This window comes from Canis lupus, chromosome 22 (assembly GCF_003254725.2).
Source record: "Canis lupus dingo isolate Sandy chromosome 22, ASM325472v2, whole genome shotgun sequence".
NCBI classification, from domain to species: Eukaryota; Metazoa; Chordata; class Mammalia; order Carnivora; family Canidae; genus Canis; species Canis lupus.
The window spans coordinates 46,146,363-46,168,434 of NC_064264.1; the positions used below are offsets into that span (position 1 = coordinate 46,146,363).

Genomic DNA, 22,072 nt, shown 5'->3' on the forward strand with positions numbered 1-22,072 from the left:
GCTGCGTATTCAGAAAGAACAAAAACATCCTTTGAAAAGCCTCTGTATATGGTCTATTAAAGGGCTCATTCAGTAGGATGTGGAAGAGAGAAAGCTCCATCGAGAATCTCAGGACACACTAAAATAGCTTTCTTCATCATCTTAGGATCTTCTCCCATTCACTTTGAAAAATGTTTCCTATAAACACAAAAAGTCAGTGGTGGGGGGCAAAAAGCAACTGAAAACAGCACAAAGAGACTGCAGGGAATACCTTGTAGACATGCTTTGCAGATGGGCTGTCACCCCTGGCTCCTGTCTGTCCTGTCTCTCCAGTCTTATACCAACCCCTCTAGCAAGCTCCTCATCCCTCCATGAAGGTCACCTGCACTTCATCATAAGGAAGGAAAGGTGGCAGACAGACCACTCCCCCTCACACACATCCTGCAGCTGTCAAGAACAGTGAGTACCCAACTGTGTAACCCAAGAGAAGGAGATGCCGCTCCTTCTCCTCCTCCCTCCAAAGAGGCCAGAGCCAAACGGCATCTTCCTTCCTCATCCCCATGGAAGCAACCCTCATATTCTCTCCAAGTACACCATGTGTACAATGCCTTTATTAATTAAAACTTTAAAAAAAAAAGAGGCAACTCACCTTTTTTTTTTTTTTTTTTTTAACCAGGATTCTCAACAACAAGACTGTGGGAAATAGGAGTGTTAACATTCACTAGTTGAAATGAAGTCTTTAGTGCTAGCCCACCATGTGACAAGCACTTTTCTAGATTATAGCCCAGAGGGAGCATCTTCTATGGAGCTCACATTCAGGAAGGGAAGCAGAGGACAACACACTAAGACAGGTTAACAATGATAACTATCAGATAGAAAATGAAAACAGGGAGGCCTCAACAGTGGTTGAGCATCTGCCTTTGGCTCAGGGCATGATCCTAGATCGAGTCCCGCATTGGGCTCCTTGCAAGGAGCCTGCTTCTCCCTCTGCCTGTATCCCTGCATCTCTCATGAACCAATAAATCTTGAAAGAAAAAAAAGAAAAGAAAAGAAAGAAAATGAAAACAGATGTGGCGAGCATGGGGGTGGCTCCTCTAGCTGGAGTGATAAGGCAGGGCTCTCAGAGGCGGCCAGGCATGGACCGCCTGGATGGAAGCCGGATGCGCATGTTCCTAAGCAAGAAGTCAGCAAGTGAGAAGCCCTAAGGTCTAAGGCACTTACAGAAAAACCCTGAAACTCTAAGCATCTGCCTCTAATTGAGCCAAGATCATGAAAAAACGTCATCTAGGGAATGAATCAAGGAATCTGGGAGAGGAATTCTTGAATTAAAGAATCAAGCTGGGCTTTAGGACTTTTCCCATCTACCCAGAGTTACTACTAGCATGTTCAACTGACAAATACAGAAACTGGCTCAGACTGCACGTGGCCCAAAGGCACACAGTTAATCAGCCAAGACAGTCACCGCCGAGTGCCAATATGTCAACATGCCAACGCACCGCGTCTTAGCCTCCTCCAGGCTCAACAGACTCCAAGGGCTGGGTTGCATCAAGGGCCCCTCAGAGGCCTCAGCCCATCCAAAAGCTCTAGGATCAGTTATCAGCTAAGCCAGCCTCCCCCCCCCCCCCCCGCCAAGATGAAGGTCCACATCATCTCGGGGGACTTGCAGCCTCTCCCCCCTTACCCAGGACTTCCCAGGTTCCCAAACTGCTCACCAGAGCCCCCTGGTCATGATCTCCTGTCCAGGTTGCTCTCTCTGCCTCACACTAAGAAGCTAAGTGCTTGAGTACAGTGGTCTTCACTGGCTGGACTCACACCCATCCCAGGAGACCCCTCCAGCTCCACAAACTGGACCACTAGTGAGACGTTCCCATCAATGCTCCCACAGCCTGCTAGGACCCTCCTGGTCTTCAAGGGGTCACCTCCAGGGCTCCACGCTCTCCCTATAGCTTTCATAGCCAGCATTCTAACAAAGCACAGGCCACAAGTTGTTCTCCCAGGTGGGGACGATCATAGGTTTTCACAAGCGATTACTCCTAGTACAAGTATAGTAGATACTGGAATCACCCTGACCACATTTCCTGCCCAAGTGCCATGGTGGGGTGAGGGGTACAGTTTATGGAATATGAACTTCAGCTCACTTAGAGCAATATTATTTATCATTCAACCTAAGACACTCCTAGGAATAAAAGGAGGTGCTGTTAATAATTACAATGTAATAAGGGGTATAAACCAGGTTTGTCCTGGGCAAACCAAGAGTTAGAACTACATGGTACCGATGAAAAGAAAAATTAAAAACAGTGAGGCTGGCAGCAGCCCTAGGACCTCAGGGAATCAAAAAAAATTGTTTTAAGATTTATTTATTTGAGGGGATCCCTGGGTGGCTCAGAGGTTTAGTGCCTGCCTTCAGCTCAGGGCATGATCCTGGAGTCCCAGGATCGAGTCCTGCATCAGGCTCCTTGCATGGAGCCTGCTTCTACCTCTGCCTGTATCTGTGTCTCTGTCTCTGTCTATGTCTCTTATGAATAAATAAATAAATAAAATCTTTGAAAAAAAAAAGATTTATTTATTTGAGAGAGAGAGAGAAAAGCAGGAGGGGCAAAGGGAGAGACTCTCCAGTAGACTCCCTGCTGAGTATAGAGGCTCCATGTCACCACCTGGGCCAAAAACCAAGAATTGGATGTTTGACCCATTGCACCACACAGGTACCCCTCAAAAATGTTCTTGACCTGATTTCCTATCAAATCAAGGAATGATATCTTTTCCTTTTGTGGAGGAAAGGGTAGGAGGAAGACTACTACACCAAACCACTTCCTTCTGGAATAAAAAGATGCCAGAACAACACAGGATGGTGGCATATTCGGAGACCCAGATAGATATAGGGGCACCTGGGTGGCTCAGTCGGGTGTCAGACTCTTAATTTCAGTTCAGGTCCTGCTCTCAAGGCTGTGGGATCGATCCCCAAGTCAGGCTCAGCGGGGAGTCTGTCTGGGATTCTCTTTCTGTCCCTCTGCCCCCACCTGCCCCATTACTCTCTCTCTCAAATAAATAAATCTTAAAAAAAAAAAATGGGAGACCTAGATTATAAAAGAACACAAACACTTCTTTTCTCTACAATCTAACCTAAGGCTAAAATCCACCAGGAGTCAGGGGCCACTTCGGAAGCTAAGATTGGGCCTGAAACGCGGACACCAGATGGCCAGATGGCTACGCCTGAGGAAAGAAGTCGTCTGTAAGGCAGGAGGCTTCTGGAGGTGTGCCTCTTTTAAGGATTTAGGGAGGGGGAAACCAAGCAGCGTCTCCGAGACCACACCAGCTCCTCAGGCTCACACGCACCTGCTCTGCCTCGCGGGACCTCTGCGGCCCGTGTTCGTGCTTCTGACACCCGAGGCCCACATTCCAACAGCCCCATCTCCTCCATTTCCTACGTTGTGCTGCTTGGGGCACAAGACGTAACCTCTGTCCCTCAGTCTCCTTAGCCGGAGGCGAAGAAAGCGGCCCGCTTGGCAACGCGTGAACGTTAGACATGATCACCGTCATGGCAGCTGCGCTGCACCTCATGCTAGAGGTATTTACACAATAAGGCAGAACATGGTTCAGGAATGTTCTGGAGTGACCAGAATGGCTGTGCCCAAGATGTGAGGGAGGGATGGTGGGGAACAGACACTGCCTCTTACTTCAGAGAAGGAAAGGGAGCTGAGAGAGAGGTGGGGGGCACAAAGCCCACCCAACACTCCACCCCTATCTTCCAAACTCCCCAACCCCCACGGCAGATGGGTTTTTGTGGAAGCCAGGAAACAGGGCTGGCATTTGGGGGCGGCGGGGTGCGGGGGACACAGCAGAGAAGGCTGAAGAGAACAGAGCAGGTGGGAGCAGGAGGAAGCCAGCACAGAACTGGCAGGAAGTGTGCAGGGGGACCTCCAGCCGCCGGCAGCTCCGCAGGAGCCACAGGGAGGAGCCGCGGCTGCCTGGCTTCCTGCCTTCCTCCGGGAGGCCACGGCCGGCCGTGGAAGGACACGCCAGCCTCCCTCGTGTTTACCTTCCCCACACGCACGGCCTGGTCTGCCCGGGTGCACAGGGCGCCGCATCACTGTTCACCGGTCACCCCTTCCTTGAAATTCCTGACGGGGAGGAAACCGCCTAATGGCTTTGAACGTGACCTTCTGTCGAGGGGGGCGGCCTGCCCCTGGTTCATCCCCAGTCTGCCAGCCGGGGTTCAACCCAACTGCCACAGCCCTCACCCCCTCACAAACCACCTTCCCCACAGCCTCATGCCTTAGGGAGCATTTACTCACTTTCGGTCTGCCCTGAATAAAAAAAAGAAAAAACACCAATTCCCAGAAATCAAAGGCAATGAATTCCCTTCTCAAAAGTGTGTCGGAGTCTGCTGCTCTGTGGGATTCTTTCCTGCTACACCTCATCCTTCCTGGAAGCAGTTCTTAGAAGCTGGGCCTCCCCCTTACAGGAAAGGAATCCCTCCCTCCTGAGGAACTGGGTCCCTGAAGCAGCCTTAGGAATTTCCCTTCAAGACTTCAATTTACTTTCTGAGCAGCTCCTAGCAGAGGGGATTAAAACTCACCCACGGGGCGGGGCGGGGGGGGGGAATGATCTAATTTGGCTTACTCAGAGGGACTGATTCTGTATTTAAAATCTGTTTCAAAAAAATATCTGTTTCAAGGAAACAACAGGACTACATTATATCCAAAAGGGGCAAAGCACAGAGGATTCTGAATATGCCTGAGAACAGAGGCAACTCTTTTGTTCAGCTATTAATACTGGAGACATGGGGATCCCTGGGTGGCTCAGCGGTTTGGCGCCTGCCTTTGGCCCATGGCGTGGTCCTGGAGTCCAGGGATCGAGTCCCGCATCGGGCTCCCTGTGTGCAGCCTGCTTATCCCTCTGCCTGTGTCTCTGCCCCGCGCACCCCCCTCTCTGTCTTTCATGAATAATAAAAAATCTTAAAAAAAAAAAATACTGGAGATATTAAGGACTTGCATGGGGCTTTCCCAAACTTCCATGCACATGCAATAGAGAAAGTTCAGAGCACGAGACTGAGTTACCTCACTGCCTTCCTGAACGTACTTACCCTAGACAGCCCTTCACCAAAGATGCACGAACCAAGTTCAGGGGAAATGAACACAAAAATGATAGATCAAGGGGCACCTGGGTGGCTCAATGGTTGAGCATCTGTCTTTGGCTCAGGTCATGATCCTGGGGTCCTGGGATCAAGTCCCATACCAGGCTCCCTACATGGAGCCTGCCTCTCCCTCTGCCTATGTCTCTGCCTCTATCTCTCATGAGTAAATAAATAAAATCTTAATAAAAAGAATGAGTGATTGAATTTCAAGAGCAAGAATGATACTTGGTACACCCAGTCTGCCAGTCCGGGGACAAAACTCATCCTCCTCCTGAGTTAAAGTACTCTGAAGCGTTTTTGGTTTTGGTTTTCTGAAGCATTTTTAAGGGTACTGCCTCCAAGTCTGAAGTTTTGGGGTATTTTTACCTGAATTCAACTCAGAATTTATGAGGCAGCAGGTCTATACCAAGCAGGTCAATAGAAGGTTAAGGTTGTGAAGTCTAAGTCCTTCATTGAGTTTAGTGTTTAATACAGGACAGAGGACAAATGACCACAGTACAAAGCAGCTCTGATCAGTGGCACCAACTGTAACCAAGACATCTGTGGGACATGAGGGGTGCCTAAGGCGGCTGGGGCCACATAACAAAGTACCATAGACAGAGTGACTTAAATAACAAAAAGTTAGCCTCTCACAGTTCTGTAGGGATAGAGTCCAAGATCAAGGTTATCAGCACCATTAGTAGAAGGTTAGTGCTGAAGCTGACTTGGGCAGTTTCAGCCAGGTTGCTCTGGGAGGTACTGTTTCTAGAAAACTTCTAGAGGATGTAGCTACCACCACTTATAATTTTCCAAGCGCTTCCACAGTGTCCCAGTTCTGAGTATAAATTACATTCCCCTGTGTTCCTTTCTTTTTAACAAGTCTTAACAGGTCATTTCTCCATTCATCAGAGATGTGTATTACACACTGCACCACTTCCATATTACCCCCCTGCTGACTTGCCCTGCTTCACTGCAAGTGAGTAAGAAAAAGAAGTGTAGAGGATTTTATTCATTATACTTAAGACAAAGTTTCAGAATACATGAAAGTAAGTTTAATTTTCCCAACGTGTACAAGAGAATACTAAGGCCCAAAAATGATGGTGTCTTGCCTAATGTCATACAACCAGTAAGTGCAAGATCATGGACGAGCACTTGGGTCCCTCTGGCTCCAGTCTGAGGCTCTCTCCTGTGACACTGAGTAAAGGAAAACTTTTTTTTTTTAATTTTTAATTTATTTGAAGAGAGAGAGAGCGCAAGCAAGCAAGCAAGGGAGAACCAGAGAGCATGATGGGGGAGAGGCAGATGCAAAGGGAGAAGCAGACTTCCTGCTGAGCAGGAAGCCTGATGTGGGGCTTGACCCCAGAAACCTGAGATCATGACCCAAGCCGAAAGCAGACACTTAACCCACTGAGTCACCCAGGCCCCCCAAGAAAAACTCATTTAAAATGCAGTCAGGAGGGTGTCTGGGTGGTCAGTCAGTAAGCCTCTGACTTCCACTCAGTCATAGTCTAAGGATCCTGGAATCAAATTTTAGGCCGTCAGTAAACCTCCCTTTTTAAAATAAGACAGACACAAGAGGCCTGGGTGGCTCTGCGGTTGAGTGTCTGTCTTTGGCTCGGGGCATGATTGCAGAGTTCTGGATCGAGGAGTTCTGGGATCAAGTCCCGCATCCGACTCCCTGCGGGGAGCCTGCTTCTCCCTCAGCCTTTGTCTCTGCGTCTCTCATGAAAAATAAATAAAACCTTTTTCAGTCTTTGTCTCTGCGTCTCTCATGAAAAATAAATAAAACCTTTAAAAAAAATTAAGACAGACACCTTTCTTATTGTTAAAGTGCTCACTGCCTCTATGGTGAAGAGTGGCTTCAAGAGGAGACATTAAAAGTGGTCCATTGGGTTTATCCTACAATGTCAGTCATATCCTGACCCATAGAACACACCCATAAACATATCCAAATAAAAATAGTTTATTTATTAGGTGAGTAATTTTATACTCACAAGCTTTTATTTTTAAGACTTTATGTACATATTCATGAGAGGGGCAGAGACATAGGCAGAGGGAGAGAAGCAGGTTCCCCACAAGAAGCCCAATACAGAACTCCATCCCAGGACCCTGGATCATGATCCTGAGCCAAAGGCAGATGTTCAACTACTGAGCTACACAGGTGCTCATATTCACTGACAAGTGTGAGATAGCCAGCCACTCAGTGACCCTCCCTAAACTCACTCAACCCAGGCATCCTTGTCTGACCACGGGAAAGGAAATAAACAGCTAGACATGGAGGCAGAAGCTCAAGATCTGGAACTTGTCAGACATAACTGAATTTCAAACCCCATGATGTTCTACATGGCCAAAATGAGGACAAAGCTGGCTTCAACAAGGAGATACTATAAAGACCCAAGGACCAAGTATCTCTAAGATGCCCAAATTTGCCAAGCCCTCTCGTCCCCCCCCCCCACCCCCATCACTTGCTGAGTCCTCACAGGGATGAATATACCCTACAATACCAGTTGTCCTCATGCTAAGAGAGGAACTTGCAAAGGATCTCATGGTTTGGTGATGAGGCCAGTTCAGAAACCTTGACCAAAAGAATGGATATATGCACAGAAATGTGTTTGATCTTTGGAAAGCTGTCTGCCTCGGTCTTCAGTATCCATCAGAAACTCACAGGGAGCCTTCAGGCCAGGGCATGATCCTGGAGACCTGGGATCGAGTCCCATGTCAGGCTCCCTGCATGAAGCCTGCTTCTCCCTCTGCCTGTCTGTCTGTCTCTCTCTCTCATGAATAAATAAATTAAACAAAAAAAAAGAAGAAAAAAGAAAGAAGAAAGAAAGAAAGAAAGAAAGAAAGAAAGAAAGAAAGAAAGAAAAGAAAGAAAAGAAAGAAAGAAAAGAAAGAAAAAGAAAAGAAAGAAAGAAAAGAAAAGAAAAGAAAAGAAAAAAAGAAAGAAAAGAAAAGAAAAGAAAAGAAAAGAAAAGAAAAGAAAAGAAAAGAAAAGAAAAGAACCTCACAGGGAATATTTTTAAAATGCTAATGCCTAGGTTCCACCCAGAGATGATCATTCAAGTCTGCCTACAGAGGGGCCAGGCATACAAACTGTATGACTGCCCAGGTAATTCAATCATTGTGATGGTTGAGAAACTGTTATGCATTAACTGGTAAGAAATTAAAATAGAACTAGCAAGTTTAACAGAAATAATACACATCAACAATCTTTTGAAGGAGGCAATTTGTAAGTCTATTTAGGACAAGAGCCAACCTGTGTTCATTAAGAGGAAATCATGCCAACCTATCCTTAATTCCTTCCTCTGTGGGATTTCAGAATGACTGCCTGGTACATCAGATACCTCTGGACTCTTATAAGACAGACAACACGACCTCCCTCCAACACCTGTGGCCACCTTAATCTGCTAGCAAGGGTTTGTAGGTGGATCAGCCACAACCTACAAGACAGTTCCAGGACCTACCCCTTCTGGCACTTAGAAATAAAACTACAAATATTTCAAAGAATTTTCAACAGACAACAAAAGGATGCTAAATCCTGACCTCAATAAAATGGCACCAACTTAAACAGAGGTAAAACAGCAGTGTGGGGATAAACCCCATGGACTATGATGTCAGTTGACCCCATGTGACCCAACTGTATACAATGCTCACAATACTCAAATCTTATCACCAGCCCAAACTTCTTTCTTGAGCCTCCAACTCATGACCTCTCTACTTAAATGTGTGGCAGGCATTATCAAACTTAACATGGTCAAATCCAAACCCCTGGTCTTCTCCAACCCATTCTTCCCTGCAGGCTTCAGCAAGACATTAAATGGGGACTCCATCCTTCCCGGGGACTCAGGTTGAACCCAGAGGCAACCTTGCCAGCTTCTTCCTCTCAAGTTCCACAGTCTAATATCCGAAGATGCCCAGCTCCACCTTCAAATAAGTTCTTCCCTAAACCCAACGACTCCCCACCACCACTCCTACCACCCTCCCAGTGAAAGCTACTTTCTCCTCTTGCCTGATCCACTGTGAATGTCCTACAGGTCTCCCTGCTTTCTGTTAGTGGCTTTCTTTAGTCTAGTCTCAATACAGCAGCTAGAGTGATCTCACTAACTCCTGAGCAGACCTCATCAGAGCTCTTCTCAAAACTCTCCAGTGGTCCCAACTTCAAGTAAAGCCAAAGTCTTCCAATGGCCAATAGAGTCCGCAAGACCTCCTCTCTTGCACTGGCCATACCCCAAGAAGGTGCATGATTTCTCCATGAAGCTTTCCCTTGCCACCCTGCCTAAAACTGTCATCTCCCTATCGTATACACAATCTCCTGAACCCTTTCCTTGCCTCATTTTTTCTCTTTAGCACTGTATTTTACTTATTTATCTTATTATTTGTTCTCTCAAGAGAATTTAAGTCAAGGGAAGGTAGGGACTATTACCTATTTTGCTGTTATATCCCAAACATCTAGAACAGGAGTGGGCAGACATTTTCTGTAAAGAACTAAACCACAAATATTTTAGGCTCTGCAGGTCATACAGTCTCTGTAGCAACTATTCAACCCTGCTACTGTAGTCCACAGATGACAATATATAAATAAATGAGCATAGCCATGTTGTAACAAAACTTTATTTACAAAAACAGCAGACTGGATTTGACCTGCAGGTCATAGTTTGCCAACTCCTTTAGAACATTACCTGGAGGACAGCAAGCACTCAAAATTATTTGTTAAATCGCTGAATTAGTTAAAACACTATTTCTGGCTAGAATAAACCTAGAATAGTAGGTCTAGTTCTAGATGACACAATAGAAAGCATTGATAGGGACGCCCTGGTTGGCTCAGCGGTTGAGCGTCTGTCTGCCTTTGGCTCAGGGTGTGATCCCGCAGTCTCAGGATCGAGTCCTGCATCAGGCTTCTTACATGGACCCTGCTTCTCTCTCTGCCTATGTCTCTGCCTCTCTCTCTGTCTCCCATAAATAAATAAAATCTTAAAAAGAAAAAAAAAGACATTGATAAACCAAACCATAATTCAGGCAGATGGAAGAGGGTCTGAAAACCCTGCCATTTAAAGACAGTTCCTAAGAACTAGAGACAATTCTCTGAAAGATTTCATAGATCCACAGGCTATCATGTGGAGGGGAGAGTCAACTGGCTGTATGTTGACATAAAAAGAGAAAGAGAGATACACAGATGGGTAGAAACCACCCATAAAGAAAACTGGCTCAATACAGCATTCTCCTGGTATTCCAGTATGAAGATCTGTAAGAGCAGTAATTTCCCCACTACACAATGTCTGGAAGGGATTCCTGTAGTGAGTATAAACTCAGATCTCTCTCAACCAACCCTGTGATTCTTACATTGTAAGTAGGGCAGACAGGAGCAAGGCGAGGGAAAAAGAGCAGATAGCCCCATGAAGAGGCCAGCACAGAAGTGGCCATGGAACCAGGAAATGGAATAAGAAGCGAAGCCCTAGAAGAGCGAAGCCCATGTACTTCATTGAATACAGGACTGGGGAGGAGATTAAGTATGAAAGTCGGCTCGGATGACACAGGGCAGGAGTGAGACCTTGAATGACTGTATCAAACACTTTCAGGTGGTGGGGAGGGGCATCTACAACACTTTATCACTGGTCTCAGGAGCCACTCCCCCTTTTCCACAATTCTACATATGCCCATCCTCCCCTCTGAGAAGACTCCCCACCTTCTTTACGCAACCCTCTACCTGGGCACATGTCATAGATCTGCAACGGGGCCCACCTGACCTGTAGGGATTGACTTAACTCTCATAGCTAACACTGCTAGACACGTGGACCACACTTTCTAGCCCACCTCATGGTCACAGGCAACCATGTGATTGACACGTGGCCAAAAAAATTTGAGTGTAAATAATGTATGTCACTTCCAAGTTCCAAGCCAGGGACGCAAACACCAACCACAAACAACTTCTTTCCAGTTGAATGAAGAGGACTTGATGGAGAGGACCCAAGGACAGAGCCACAGGATATAAAAAGTCCAGCTGCTGGGTAAGTATGTAGTGTAGTTCTCCACCCCTAACAACCCAAAAAGGACTACAAACATGAGATTAAGTGTGCTTTGTTTTGTAACTAAGTCACTACGATTTGGGGCTTGTTTTGTTCAGTAGCTAACAATATTTACAGAATTAAGTAGACTAGATTGTGTGAGCTCTTTGAGAACAGGAATGTTATTTTTATGGATTTGAATTCAGCAACAAAAAAGGCACTCAAATATTGGCTGAAAGAATTACCAAACCACAAGGGGACTGGGATCAGTACCCCTGGCCTCCCACTGTACTCTCAAAACAGAAATGGATTTTAAGGGCTGAGAATGAGCTCAGAAAAGTAGTTCCCAAACCTTAGCATGAATCATTCAAAATCCTGTTTAAAAAATTCTGATTTCAGGATGCCAACACTTCCCCCCTTACCACCAGATTATGTTTCTATGAGTAAGGAATAAGACTACGCAATTTACATTTATCCTCTATCAGGTAAATAAAACTATGGCAATTTACAAACAGAAATGTTAAGTTTACAAATGCTTAAGTAACAAGAGGAAGGTGGCATAGCTATCTTTTTTTTTTTTTTAAGATTTTATTTATTTATTCATGAGAGACACAGAGAGAGAGAGAGGCAGAGACAGAGGCAAAGGGAGAAACAGGCTCCATGCAGGAAGCCCGATGTGGGATTCGATCCTGGGACTCCAGGATCACGGCCGAAGGCGGTGCTAAACAGCTGGGCCACCGGGGCTGCCTAACATGGCTATCTTTTAATATTTATTCACTGTTTACCAGTATGTGGTTCGTTTAATACTCTCCAACAACCCTATGAGATGGGTATCATGATTATTCCCATTTTACAGATGAGGAAACTTGCCTATGATCACATCATAGATTTATCCCCAGATACTTTAGCTCCAGGTGGGGCACTGCTCCACTGTATCTCACCTGGATTAGGGCTCAGAGGTGTATAAATGGGCCTCCAGCAATGGTGCTATGAAGCAATACAGGCATCAGCTGCTTTCCCCCCACTAGCCTCCTACAATCCTGGTAACCAACCCAGTGGTTCACTCAGAGGCAGCTGCCCATCATCAATCAGGACCCCAATCTTGGCTCTGAAGGCCCTGCACAGACAGAACAGTTAGAAAATCTACCTCACCTCATAAAAAAAAAGTCCAGTTATGAGAGAAATGGTGGAAGACGAGACTCAAAAAGCAGGTTCAGAAGGATTCTGAATGTCACCCTTAAGAACCTCTCTACATAAATATATAAAATAAATAAATAAATAGAACCTCTCTTAAAAAGCAGTATAGAAATGGGAGAAGTTCTTAAGCGCAAGGATGGCATGGATTTTAGGGGAAAGACTAGTGGCAGGAAGACCCATTAGGAGGAAGAGAAGCCAAGAGCATAAGCGGACACTGAACCGAGGAGTGGGACCCAAGCCCCAGGAGTGTGGGTACCTTTATGCATTCCCTTCTGCTCTCACAGTCACATTCGGAAACACTTGCCAAAAGAACTCCAAGGGCATGCCTAAAGTTCAGTCAATGGCATTTGATGTCAGCAAGGTCGGCAAGAACTGATAGGTTCCCTCTTTAAGAACTGGATGGCCAGGGGCACCTGGGTGGCTCCGTCAGCTCAGGTGGTGATCTCAAGGTCCTGAGTTCAAGCAAGCATCCCCACATGAGGTTCCACGCTCAACATGCAGTCTGCTAGTCTCTCTGCTCTTCACCTACCCCACCCCCTCACGTGCTCGCTCCCACTCTCTCATATAAAATCTTAAAAAAAACGGGGTGGGGGGGCGCAGCTTGGGTGGCTCAGCAGTTTAGCGCTGCCTTCCGCCCACAGCCTAATCCTGGAGATCCGGGATTGAGTCCCACATCAGGCTCCCTGCATGGAGCCTGCTTCTCCCTCTGCCTGTGTCTCTGCCTCTCTCTCTCTCTCCCCATCTGTCTCTCATGAATAAATAAAATCTTTAAAAAAAAAAAAAAAAACAGATGGCCAACAACATACTTGACAATTCAAGAGACAGCACGATGAAGAGAGGGTAGGAAAACATGTCTCAGATGCAAGCATCTGTAAAGAGCATATTCATTCACTAACATGACTTGTAAATGTCTGCTGGAGTCCGCATACTCATTTATTCATTCGGTCAACCAGTGTTTACCTGTCGGAGCTAGAGCTGGGCAGACAAGAGCTGGAGTATTCTGACCACTGCATGTGCTGAGGATGTGAGAAGAAAACCCACTGGTGCACTGAGACCCGCTAGCTAAGCTGTTCCTGACAAGGCACCCAACCTCTCTGCACCTGCATTTCCTCACATGTGAAAATGTATTCACTGCCTTATAAGATTGAGAATGGACTGAGATGTTACCACAGCAAAAAAGTCTGAGCCCATAGGAATCACTCAATAGCCATTAGGGATGACAGTATTGTTCTCTAATCGGACCCATCTCAGAGGGCTCTAAGTGCCCAGGGGAACTCAAATGCAGATCCCCCAAGTCCCACCCAGACCAACCAGAATACTTACAGAGAGGGAAGGACCCTCATCTACATTTTTAAGGTATCTTGAAAAATACTGCTGAAATAGGTAAACATGAGTTTTAACTTCTAAAAAAAAAAGGGGGGGGGGGGGCAGCCCAGGTGGCTCAGTGGTTTAGCCCCACCTTCAGCCCAGGGTGTGATCCTGGAGACCCAGCCCATGTCGGGCTCCCTGCATGGAGCCTGCTTCTCCCTCTGCCTGTGTCTCTGCCTCTCCCTCTCCCTGTGTCTCTCATGAATAAATAAAAAATAAAATAAAATAAATAAATAAAAAATAAAAATAAAAAAATAATCTTACCCTCTGCTAGTTATCTCACTGTATGTATATAATGTAAAGAGATCTTTGAATGGATCCATCTTTGGGGCCTCTGGCTGGCTCAGTCGGTAGAGTAAATGATTCTTGATCATGTGGTTTTGAGTTCAAACCCCACTTTGGGCATAGAGAATTACTTAAAAATAAAATATTTAGAAACTAAAAATAGGATGCTAGAGTGGCTCAGAGTCTGTTGGGCATCTGCCTTTGGCTCAGGTCATGATCCCAGGGTGTCTCAGGGTTCCAGGATCCAGTCCCACATCCAGCCTACTTCTCATTCTGCCCCTTCCCCTGCTCCTTCTTGTTCTCTCTTTCTCTCTCTCAAAGACATAAAATCCTTAAAAATTAAACAAAAATAAAAATGGATCAATCTTTTAATGAATCTCAAACTTAAATTCCAGTTCTTCAGGAGCCCCCTTCCCATAACCACCTGAGGCCTTAACCATAGATTAGGTGACTTTGCATTAAAAATCATCCCCAGTCTCCCAATTTCAAGGCTCAGATTATTCATTTACAGGTAGCTACACAGATGTTGCAGGGCCAAAAAGAAGAGTCAAGTCCATTCCAAACCCAGACCTTCCCATTGTATTACTGGCAACCACCTTCACACAATTCATCAGCACAGAAACATATAATATTTGCAGGGACTTAGAGTTCACATACAGAAGAAACCCACAGAGGCAGAGTTTCCTGGCCCCATGGAGAAGTTACAGGAGAGATTTAGGATAAAGGCTCATGCTGTGTATGTCCCTGGACTCCACGCACCACACAGCAGCCACCACCTGCGAGATACAGGAAGGCGGGGCGGGGGGGGGGGGGGGGGAATCCCCTGGAGAACTCAAGGGCAAATTACCTACTTGACACACCTGAATGAACACTAGTTAACTCCTCTCAGGCTGAGCAGATGCAAAACTCTAAAGATAAAAAAAAAAAAAAAATCAAACAGAAGCTTTAAGAGATAAATATTTAATTTTGTTACTGCTTATTTCACTGCAGGGGCTATCTTGTTTGGGGCAGAAGCTATTGTATATATTTGCCAAAAACTCAAACTAAATGAAGACAGGAACAGGCTGAGGCCAGATAACGGGCCCTGAAAAGCTAACCCAGCCTCCTACAAAATTTGGATTTCTGATTGTTAACGAGCAACAGGAGATTAATATTAAAAGGCACTCTGGAGAGGCACATAGGCTCAGTTAAGCGTCTGACTTTTGGTTTCCACCTGGGTTATGATCTCAAGTGGTATGGAATCCTTGGGCTCCGTGTAGTCACTTGGCCTTCTCCCTCTGCTCCTCCCCTACTTGCCCACGCTCTTTTTCAAATTAATAAAAATAAATAAAATCTTAAAAAATAATAACAACAGGGCAGCCCGGGTGGCTCAGCAGTTTAGCGCTGCCTTCAGCCCAGGGCGTGGTCCTGAAGACCCAGGATTGAGACCCACATCAGGCTCCCTGCATGGAATGGAGCCTGGAATGGAGCCTGCTTCTCCCTCTGCCTGTGTCTCTGCCTCTCTCTCTCTCTCTCTCTCTCTCTCTGTCTCTCATGAATAAATAAATTAAATCTTTAAAAAAAATAAAATAAAATAATAAATAATAAATAATAAAAACAAAAGGCATTCTGGGGGCACCTGGCTCAGTCGGTAGAGCTTGCCAACTCTTGATCTCCAGGTTGGGAGTCTAAGCCCCATGTTGGGCTTAGAATACTAAAAATTAAAATCTTAAGGGGCAGCTGGGTGACTCAGTCGGTTCAGTATCTTCAGCTTAGGTCATGATCTTAATTAAGGCCTTAAAATCCCTTAGCTTAGGTCATGATCTCAAGGTCCTAAAACCCCCAGATACACATCAGACTGAGGCTCTGAGTGAGGAGGCTGCTACTTCCTCTGCCCCTCCCCCATTCATGCTCATGTGGGCACATTCTCCAGCTCTCTCTTAAATTTTTTTAAAAATTAAAATCTTGGGATCCCTGGGTGGCGCAGCGGTTTGGCGCCTGCCTTTGGCCCAGGGCGTGATCCTGGAGACCCGGGATCGAATCCCACATCAGGCTCCCGGCATGGAGCCTGCTTCTCCCTCTGCCTGTGTCTCTGCCTCTCTCTCTGTGTGTGACTATCATAAATAAATAAAAATTAAAAAAAAAATTAAAATCTTAAATAGTATTCTGAAAATAGTGTAAAACCTCAGTTTTAAATGAAACATCTCAAATAAATAAATAAAACATCCTCAAAAAATAATGAAATAAAATGAAAGCTCGCACTGCATTGATGACCACTATGCACTGAAGGCCTAATGTAGCCACCCTCTGAAAAGCATGACAGCACTCAGCATCTGCACTTCCCTCCTCAGCTCTGAGCAGTTTCCAGTCCATTTGACACCAGTGGCAGTCACCCTAATAGCATTCATTTTTCAAGGTGATCATTCTCAGATTGAGCCAGTGTCAGAAGAGTGAGAATGTAGCCACTCTCCAGTGGCCTGATGCATGTGGCCCAAACCCTCCTCAACCCCCTTCTCTGGGGATAGGTCCTGAGCTGCTAACCGAGGGAACGAGGATAGACACATAAATGTAGAACACATCTGCACAGCAGGGGAGCAGGGATGCGTCCAGGGAGTCTCAGGGGACACGACCATCTATTGCTCAGCTGGCTAAGCCTACACCACTTATTTCCAATAGTGGGAAAGAGGAAGAATGATTCAATAAACCATGATAGGAAAATGGGCTGTTTTGGAAAAAATGGGGCCTCATACCAAATACAAAAGGAAATTCTAGCTGACTTTAGTATTAGAAAATGCTTATGGAGATTTAGATGATGCTGGAAACTGAGAAAGATATATTACAGAGGAAACAGGAAAAACCCAAAAGAAAAGCTCAATTTTTAGATATATATAAATTTAAAATCTCTGACCTAGGAGCACCTGGCTGGTTCAGTCCATAGATCATGCAACTCTTGGGAGTTGTGAGTCTAAGCCCCATACTGGATGTACAGATTACTTAATAATTTCTTAAATCGGGATCCCTGGGTGGCACAGCGGTTTGGCGCCTGCCTTTGGCCCAGGGTGCGATCCTGGGGACCCAGGATCGAATCCCATGTCGGGCTCCCAGTGCATGGAGCCTGCTTCTCCCTCTGCCTATGTCTCTGCCTCTCTCTCTCACTGTGTGCCTATCATAAATAAAAAAAAATAAAAATAAAAAATAAAAAAATTTAATAATTTCTTAAATCTTTTTTTAAATTCTTATAAAAAGAATCTCTGATCAAAATTAACAGTCAAATGAGGGCTCTTTGGGTGGCTCAGCGGTTTAGAGCCAGCCTTCCAGCCAGGGCATGATCCTCGAGTCCCGCGTAGGGCTCCCTGCATGGAGCCTGTTTCTCCCTCTGCCTGTGTCTCTGCCTCTCTCTCTCTCTCATTAATAAACAAATAAAATCTTAAAAAAAAAGTCAAAAAAAATCTGAAAAAATATAAGCACAATTGCAAGCTATTTCAAAAATATAAATGCCTCGGGGCACCTGGGTAGCTCAGCCAGTTAGGCATCTGCCCTTAGCTTAGGTCACGATCTCAGGGTCCTAAGATGGAGCCCCACATCAGGCTCCAAGCTCTGCAGGGTGTCCGCTGCTCTCCATTTGTGTTCTCTCATTCTCTTTCATGTAAATAGACTGTTAAATAGAGAAAGAGAAGAGAGCCTCATAGGAAAAAAATCTAATACACAATTCAAAGATACAAAAAAAAAAAAAAAGCTCCTTTTCTATAAATCAAATAAATTCAAAACCTTGATATTTTTAATCTTTGACTTAGAAAAAAAATTCAGGTACTTAAAATTGACAATGAAATATGCACACAAATCGCTAGAGGGTCAGTTGGTCCAAAATAGTTTTGCCGTTCTCCAGTTATTCCACCTCTGGAAATAGAGAAAAATATATGGACATGGATATGCATTACACCATAATTAGAAATAAACTAGGATCCTTGGGTGGCTCAGCAGCTTTGAGCGCCTGCCTTCGGCCCAGGGTGTGATCCTGGAGACCCAGGATCGAGTCCCACATCGGGCTCCCTGCATGGAGCCTGCTTCTCCCTCTGCCTGTGTCTCTGCCTCTGTTTCTCTCACGAATGAATAAATAAAATCTTTAAAAAAAAAGAAATGGAGTACAATGCCAATGGAGACAGAGGCTTAAAGCAGTGAGCCAGGCTCAACCTTCCATCAGTATCACCTGGAGCACCGATTTAAGCCCACCTTCCAGTTTCCAATAACAGAATTGGTCTGGAATGGGTGCCAGAGAATGTGTATTTCTAACAAGCTCCCAGGTGGTGGCGATGAAGGTGTGAGAGCGATGCTTTGAGGACAGCTGCCTAAAGCATGCTAATAGGTTTTATGTGCACACCTCACCTCCATCGGCACCAACTTTTAAGAAAAGTCCGGCCTACAAGTACAAAGCTATTGGGACGCCTGGGTGGCTCAGCGGTTGACCACCTGCCTTTGGCTCAGGGCCTGATCCCAGGTCGGGGGATCGAGTCCCACATCGGGCTTCCTTCAGGGAGCCTGCTTCTCCCTCTGCCTGTGTCTCTGCCTCTCTCTGTGTCCCTCACGAATAAATAAAATTTAAAAAAAAAAAAAAAAAAAGCTGTGTTTAGAATAGCCTTCTCCATGCATTTAAGATCAAGTATCCCAAAAGGAGCAGCTCAGTACAGCAGCTGAAAACACAGGTTCAGGAGCCAGACTGCCTGGTTTGGGATCCTGCTCTACCGATACACAGCTCGGTGATCCCAGGCCACTTAACTGGCCTCTGCTTCAGTACCATCAGGTGCAAACAGGGATAAGCAATCTTTCCCCACAGCAGGGAAACTGCATATGAGTGCCTACCAAAGTCATCAATCAAAAGTCCTCACCTTCCCATTTTTATGCACATATATTGTGAAAAATCTATAACTAGAAAATGCTTCCTTGGGGTGCCTAGGTGGCTCAATCAGTTAGGTGTCTGCCTTCAGCTCAGGTCATGATCCCAGGGTCCTGGGATGGAGCCCCACATCAGGCTCTCTGCTCAGCAAGGAGTCTGCTTCTCCCTCGCCCCCGCCCCCCATGCTTGTGTGCTTTCTCTCTGAAATGAAAAAAATAAAGTGCTTACAGAGTTTCTTGTCCTGCCAGAAGGAGACATTTGCCTACTTCATTATTATTTATGATAACCACACCCAAATTCCTTCTTCCACCCATACTCTTCTTTGAGAGGGGCCAATCGGCCAAGAGATGTCCCCACACTTACCAAATACACCACAATCAAAACAAGCCTAAGAGAGCAGTCATCCCCTCGGGATCTCTAAGGCTTTCTATAAAAAGTGTAAATATCAGAATGTAGGAATGATTAAAGCTTTGGAGTTAGTTTAGGGTCAAGAAACAAAAGATCTAATAATCAAACAAGTATAATTAAACCCCACAGGCTCCGGCCCACCTAGTAGTCCCAGGTACCACATGGAAAACCAGCCGCCAGCTCTATCTCCCAAGCCACTTTTCACCTGTTTGTTTTCTCCCAGCTCAGGGACCCTCCAGTGATTGTAGGGCCATCGGACTCCTGGACAAAACCACCTGCATTAACAGCATGGGTCACTACTCTCTAAGGGGTAGACATCGGGGAAGCACCCCCCAGGCTTCAAGGACCCCATCTCCAGGGCGGTCCTCCAAGGTGGAAATGGAAATACCTGCGAAAGCGTCAGTGCAAAAACATACTCCACCGTCGTTATGTATGTCCCTGACCAAAGCAAAATGTGTGAGAGAAGTGTTCCCATTCATTAAATAGAAAACAAAGGATTTTTTTAAGCACACGAAAGTCGCCCCGACTGGATACCAGAACACAGAGTGTGAGACGCGCGCGGACGGTCAGGGAGACACGGTCACACACACACACACACACACACACACACACGGGGAGCCCGGTGTGGCCGCAGCTCAGGGTCACGGAAGGGCTATCGGAAGAGGTGGGGACGCTGCGGGGGGATGGCAATGGTCCAGGGTTGTTCATGAGCGGCTTGCCTAGGAAGACAAAGGTGCCGCTTTAGTTTAGGAGGGCGAATCCCTGAGCCGTGCCGGGGAAGCCGACTATAGGTGGAAGGGGGGGTCCAATCAGGTCTCCCTGTGGGCAGTCCCTGTCCCCGGGCAGCTCGGTCCCCCGCTGCCCCCGCTGCCCCGCCGGTGCCCGGGCTCCAGCTGCTGCGCTGCTGCTGCTGCTGCTGCTGCTCCTGCTCCTCCTCCTCCTCCTCCTCCCAGGCGCCAGAGGCCGGCGCGGCCGCGAGCGTCAGGACGGGGAGCCCCCGCCACCCGGCCCTGCTCCCTCCCGCCCACCCTGCGCGCCGGGAAGCAGACGCGGCCCCGCGGCCGACGCGGCGAGGCCCACGGGCGGCGAGCGCTTCCCCGCCACGACCCTCTGCCCTCCCGCCCCGGGAGCCGGCGGCGGCGGGAGGTCGCTCACCAGAACAGCACGCGCGAGCAGAGGTTGGCGTCCTGCAGCGGGTTGGGCTTCACCTCCGGGTACACGGGCAGCATCTTGGCGCCGGGTCGCGCTGCTCGGGGAGGCGCGGGCGGGGATGCTGGAGCTCGCGCGGCGCGCCGGTCCTCGCGGCGGGAGCCCGGGAACCACCCGTTTCCGGGAGCTGAGCGCCGACGGGCCCGCCCCGTCCCCGCCCCCCGGGCCTCGCGGCGGCGGCGGGGGCCGGGAGCGGGGGGCCGGGAGCGGGGGGCCGGGGGCCGGGAGCGACGGCCCCGCGCGGGCCGGGCCGGGCCGGGCCGGGCCGGCGGCCACCGCTCTGCCCGCAGCCCGCGGAGGTCGGAGGCGAGTCGGCCGAGCTCGTGGCCCGCGGGCCGGGCGCGGAGGCGCACACGTGTTCTCACCTGGCTGCAGACTTTGCAGGAGTTGGCGCTGCGAGCCCCAGCCCCCAGCGGCCGTGCGGGGGGAGGCGCCGGCTCGGCCCAACCGCCGGCTCGGAAACGCCCCTCGGGGCAGCTCTCAGAACACGTGGGAGGGCGGCCCGAGGCCTTAGCGCACCTCCTGGGCTTGCTGCCCGCATCAGGACCAGACGGGGCTGCCGTGTGAGGTTCGCCGAGGTGCGAGCCAAGCGTTTGACCTCGGACAGCAGCAGGAGTTCGCGCAGCTCTTTGAAGAGCTGCAAGACCTAAAGAAAGGTAACAGGGGAGTGAAAGGACTCCTCTGATTCGGGAAGACGAATGCACGCTCACTGGCCGCAGGCTTTTGGCATCTCCCAGGTTGCACTGCACAGAGGAGCTCTCGCCACCTTGTTGCCAGCCTCCGAGACTGGGAAGGGGAGCTATGGAGAGAGGGCCCGCCGCAGGAGGTCCTTCATCGTGCCCTCACCTGAAGGCAGAATGAAAACGGCCGACAGAACATAGGTTACAGAATACGGTGATGTGCCCTGCTGGGGACCTTACCGCACCTCTAGCCCTAACGAGGCCCGAGTCCAGAGGATGTTATGATTCCTCTTTTCCAGATGAGAAAGATAAAGGCTGAATGACTGAACTTGCCCATTACCTTAGAGTCAGTAAATGATGAAACTAGATTTGAACTCAAGAGTCCAGCATGGCCTGTCCCCCACTGGTGATGGTCAGTGCACATTGGATGAACCAATGATTGCAGAACTGAATAAACAAAATCTCGGATTCCCACTCGAAGTCTTCAGTGGTTGGGTGGCCATCCTACCAGTGCTAAGCAAATTCTCTTCCCTTCAACACTGAATGAAGAAAATACAAAGGACAGTTCATAGTACTTACAGCAAGATCACTTTTTTCTTTTTAAAGATTTTATTTATTCATGAGAGAGAGAGAGGCAGAGACACAGGCTGAGGGAGAAGCAGGCTCCCTGCGGAGAGCCAGATGCTGGACTGGATCCCAGGACCGGAGGTCATGCCCTGAGCCAAAGGCAGGTGCCCCAAGATCACGTTTTGTTTTTTTTCTTTTCTTTTCTTTTCTTTTTTTTTTTTTTTCTAGTTAAGTGAATACCCCCAAGGCGGAGATCAAGAGTTGCATGCTCAAAAAAAAAAAAAAAAAAAAAAGAGTTGCATGCTCTACTGACAGCCAGCCAGGTGCCCCAAGATCATTTCCCATTTACCTTGGCCAAAATGGTGTTATTAATAATGGCTTTTTGGTTACCAAA

General features: G+C 47.5%; 1 protein-coding gene across 1 annotated transcript in view; it reads right to left on the reverse strand.

The window, feature by feature from the left end:
• ABCC4 (ATP binding cassette subfamily C member 4) overlaps window positions 1-20,585 on the reverse strand; it is a 247,566-nt gene extending 226,981 nt beyond the window's left edge. Inside the window, 1 exon segment of the mRNA XM_025441091.3 lies at window positions 20,378-20,585. Within this exon segment, the coding sequence (XP_025296876.3) occupies window positions 20,378-20,451 (74 nt within the window). The 5' untranslated portion in view covers window positions 20,452-20,585.
• Between the last annotated feature and the right edge of the window lie 1,487 nt (window positions 20,586-22,072).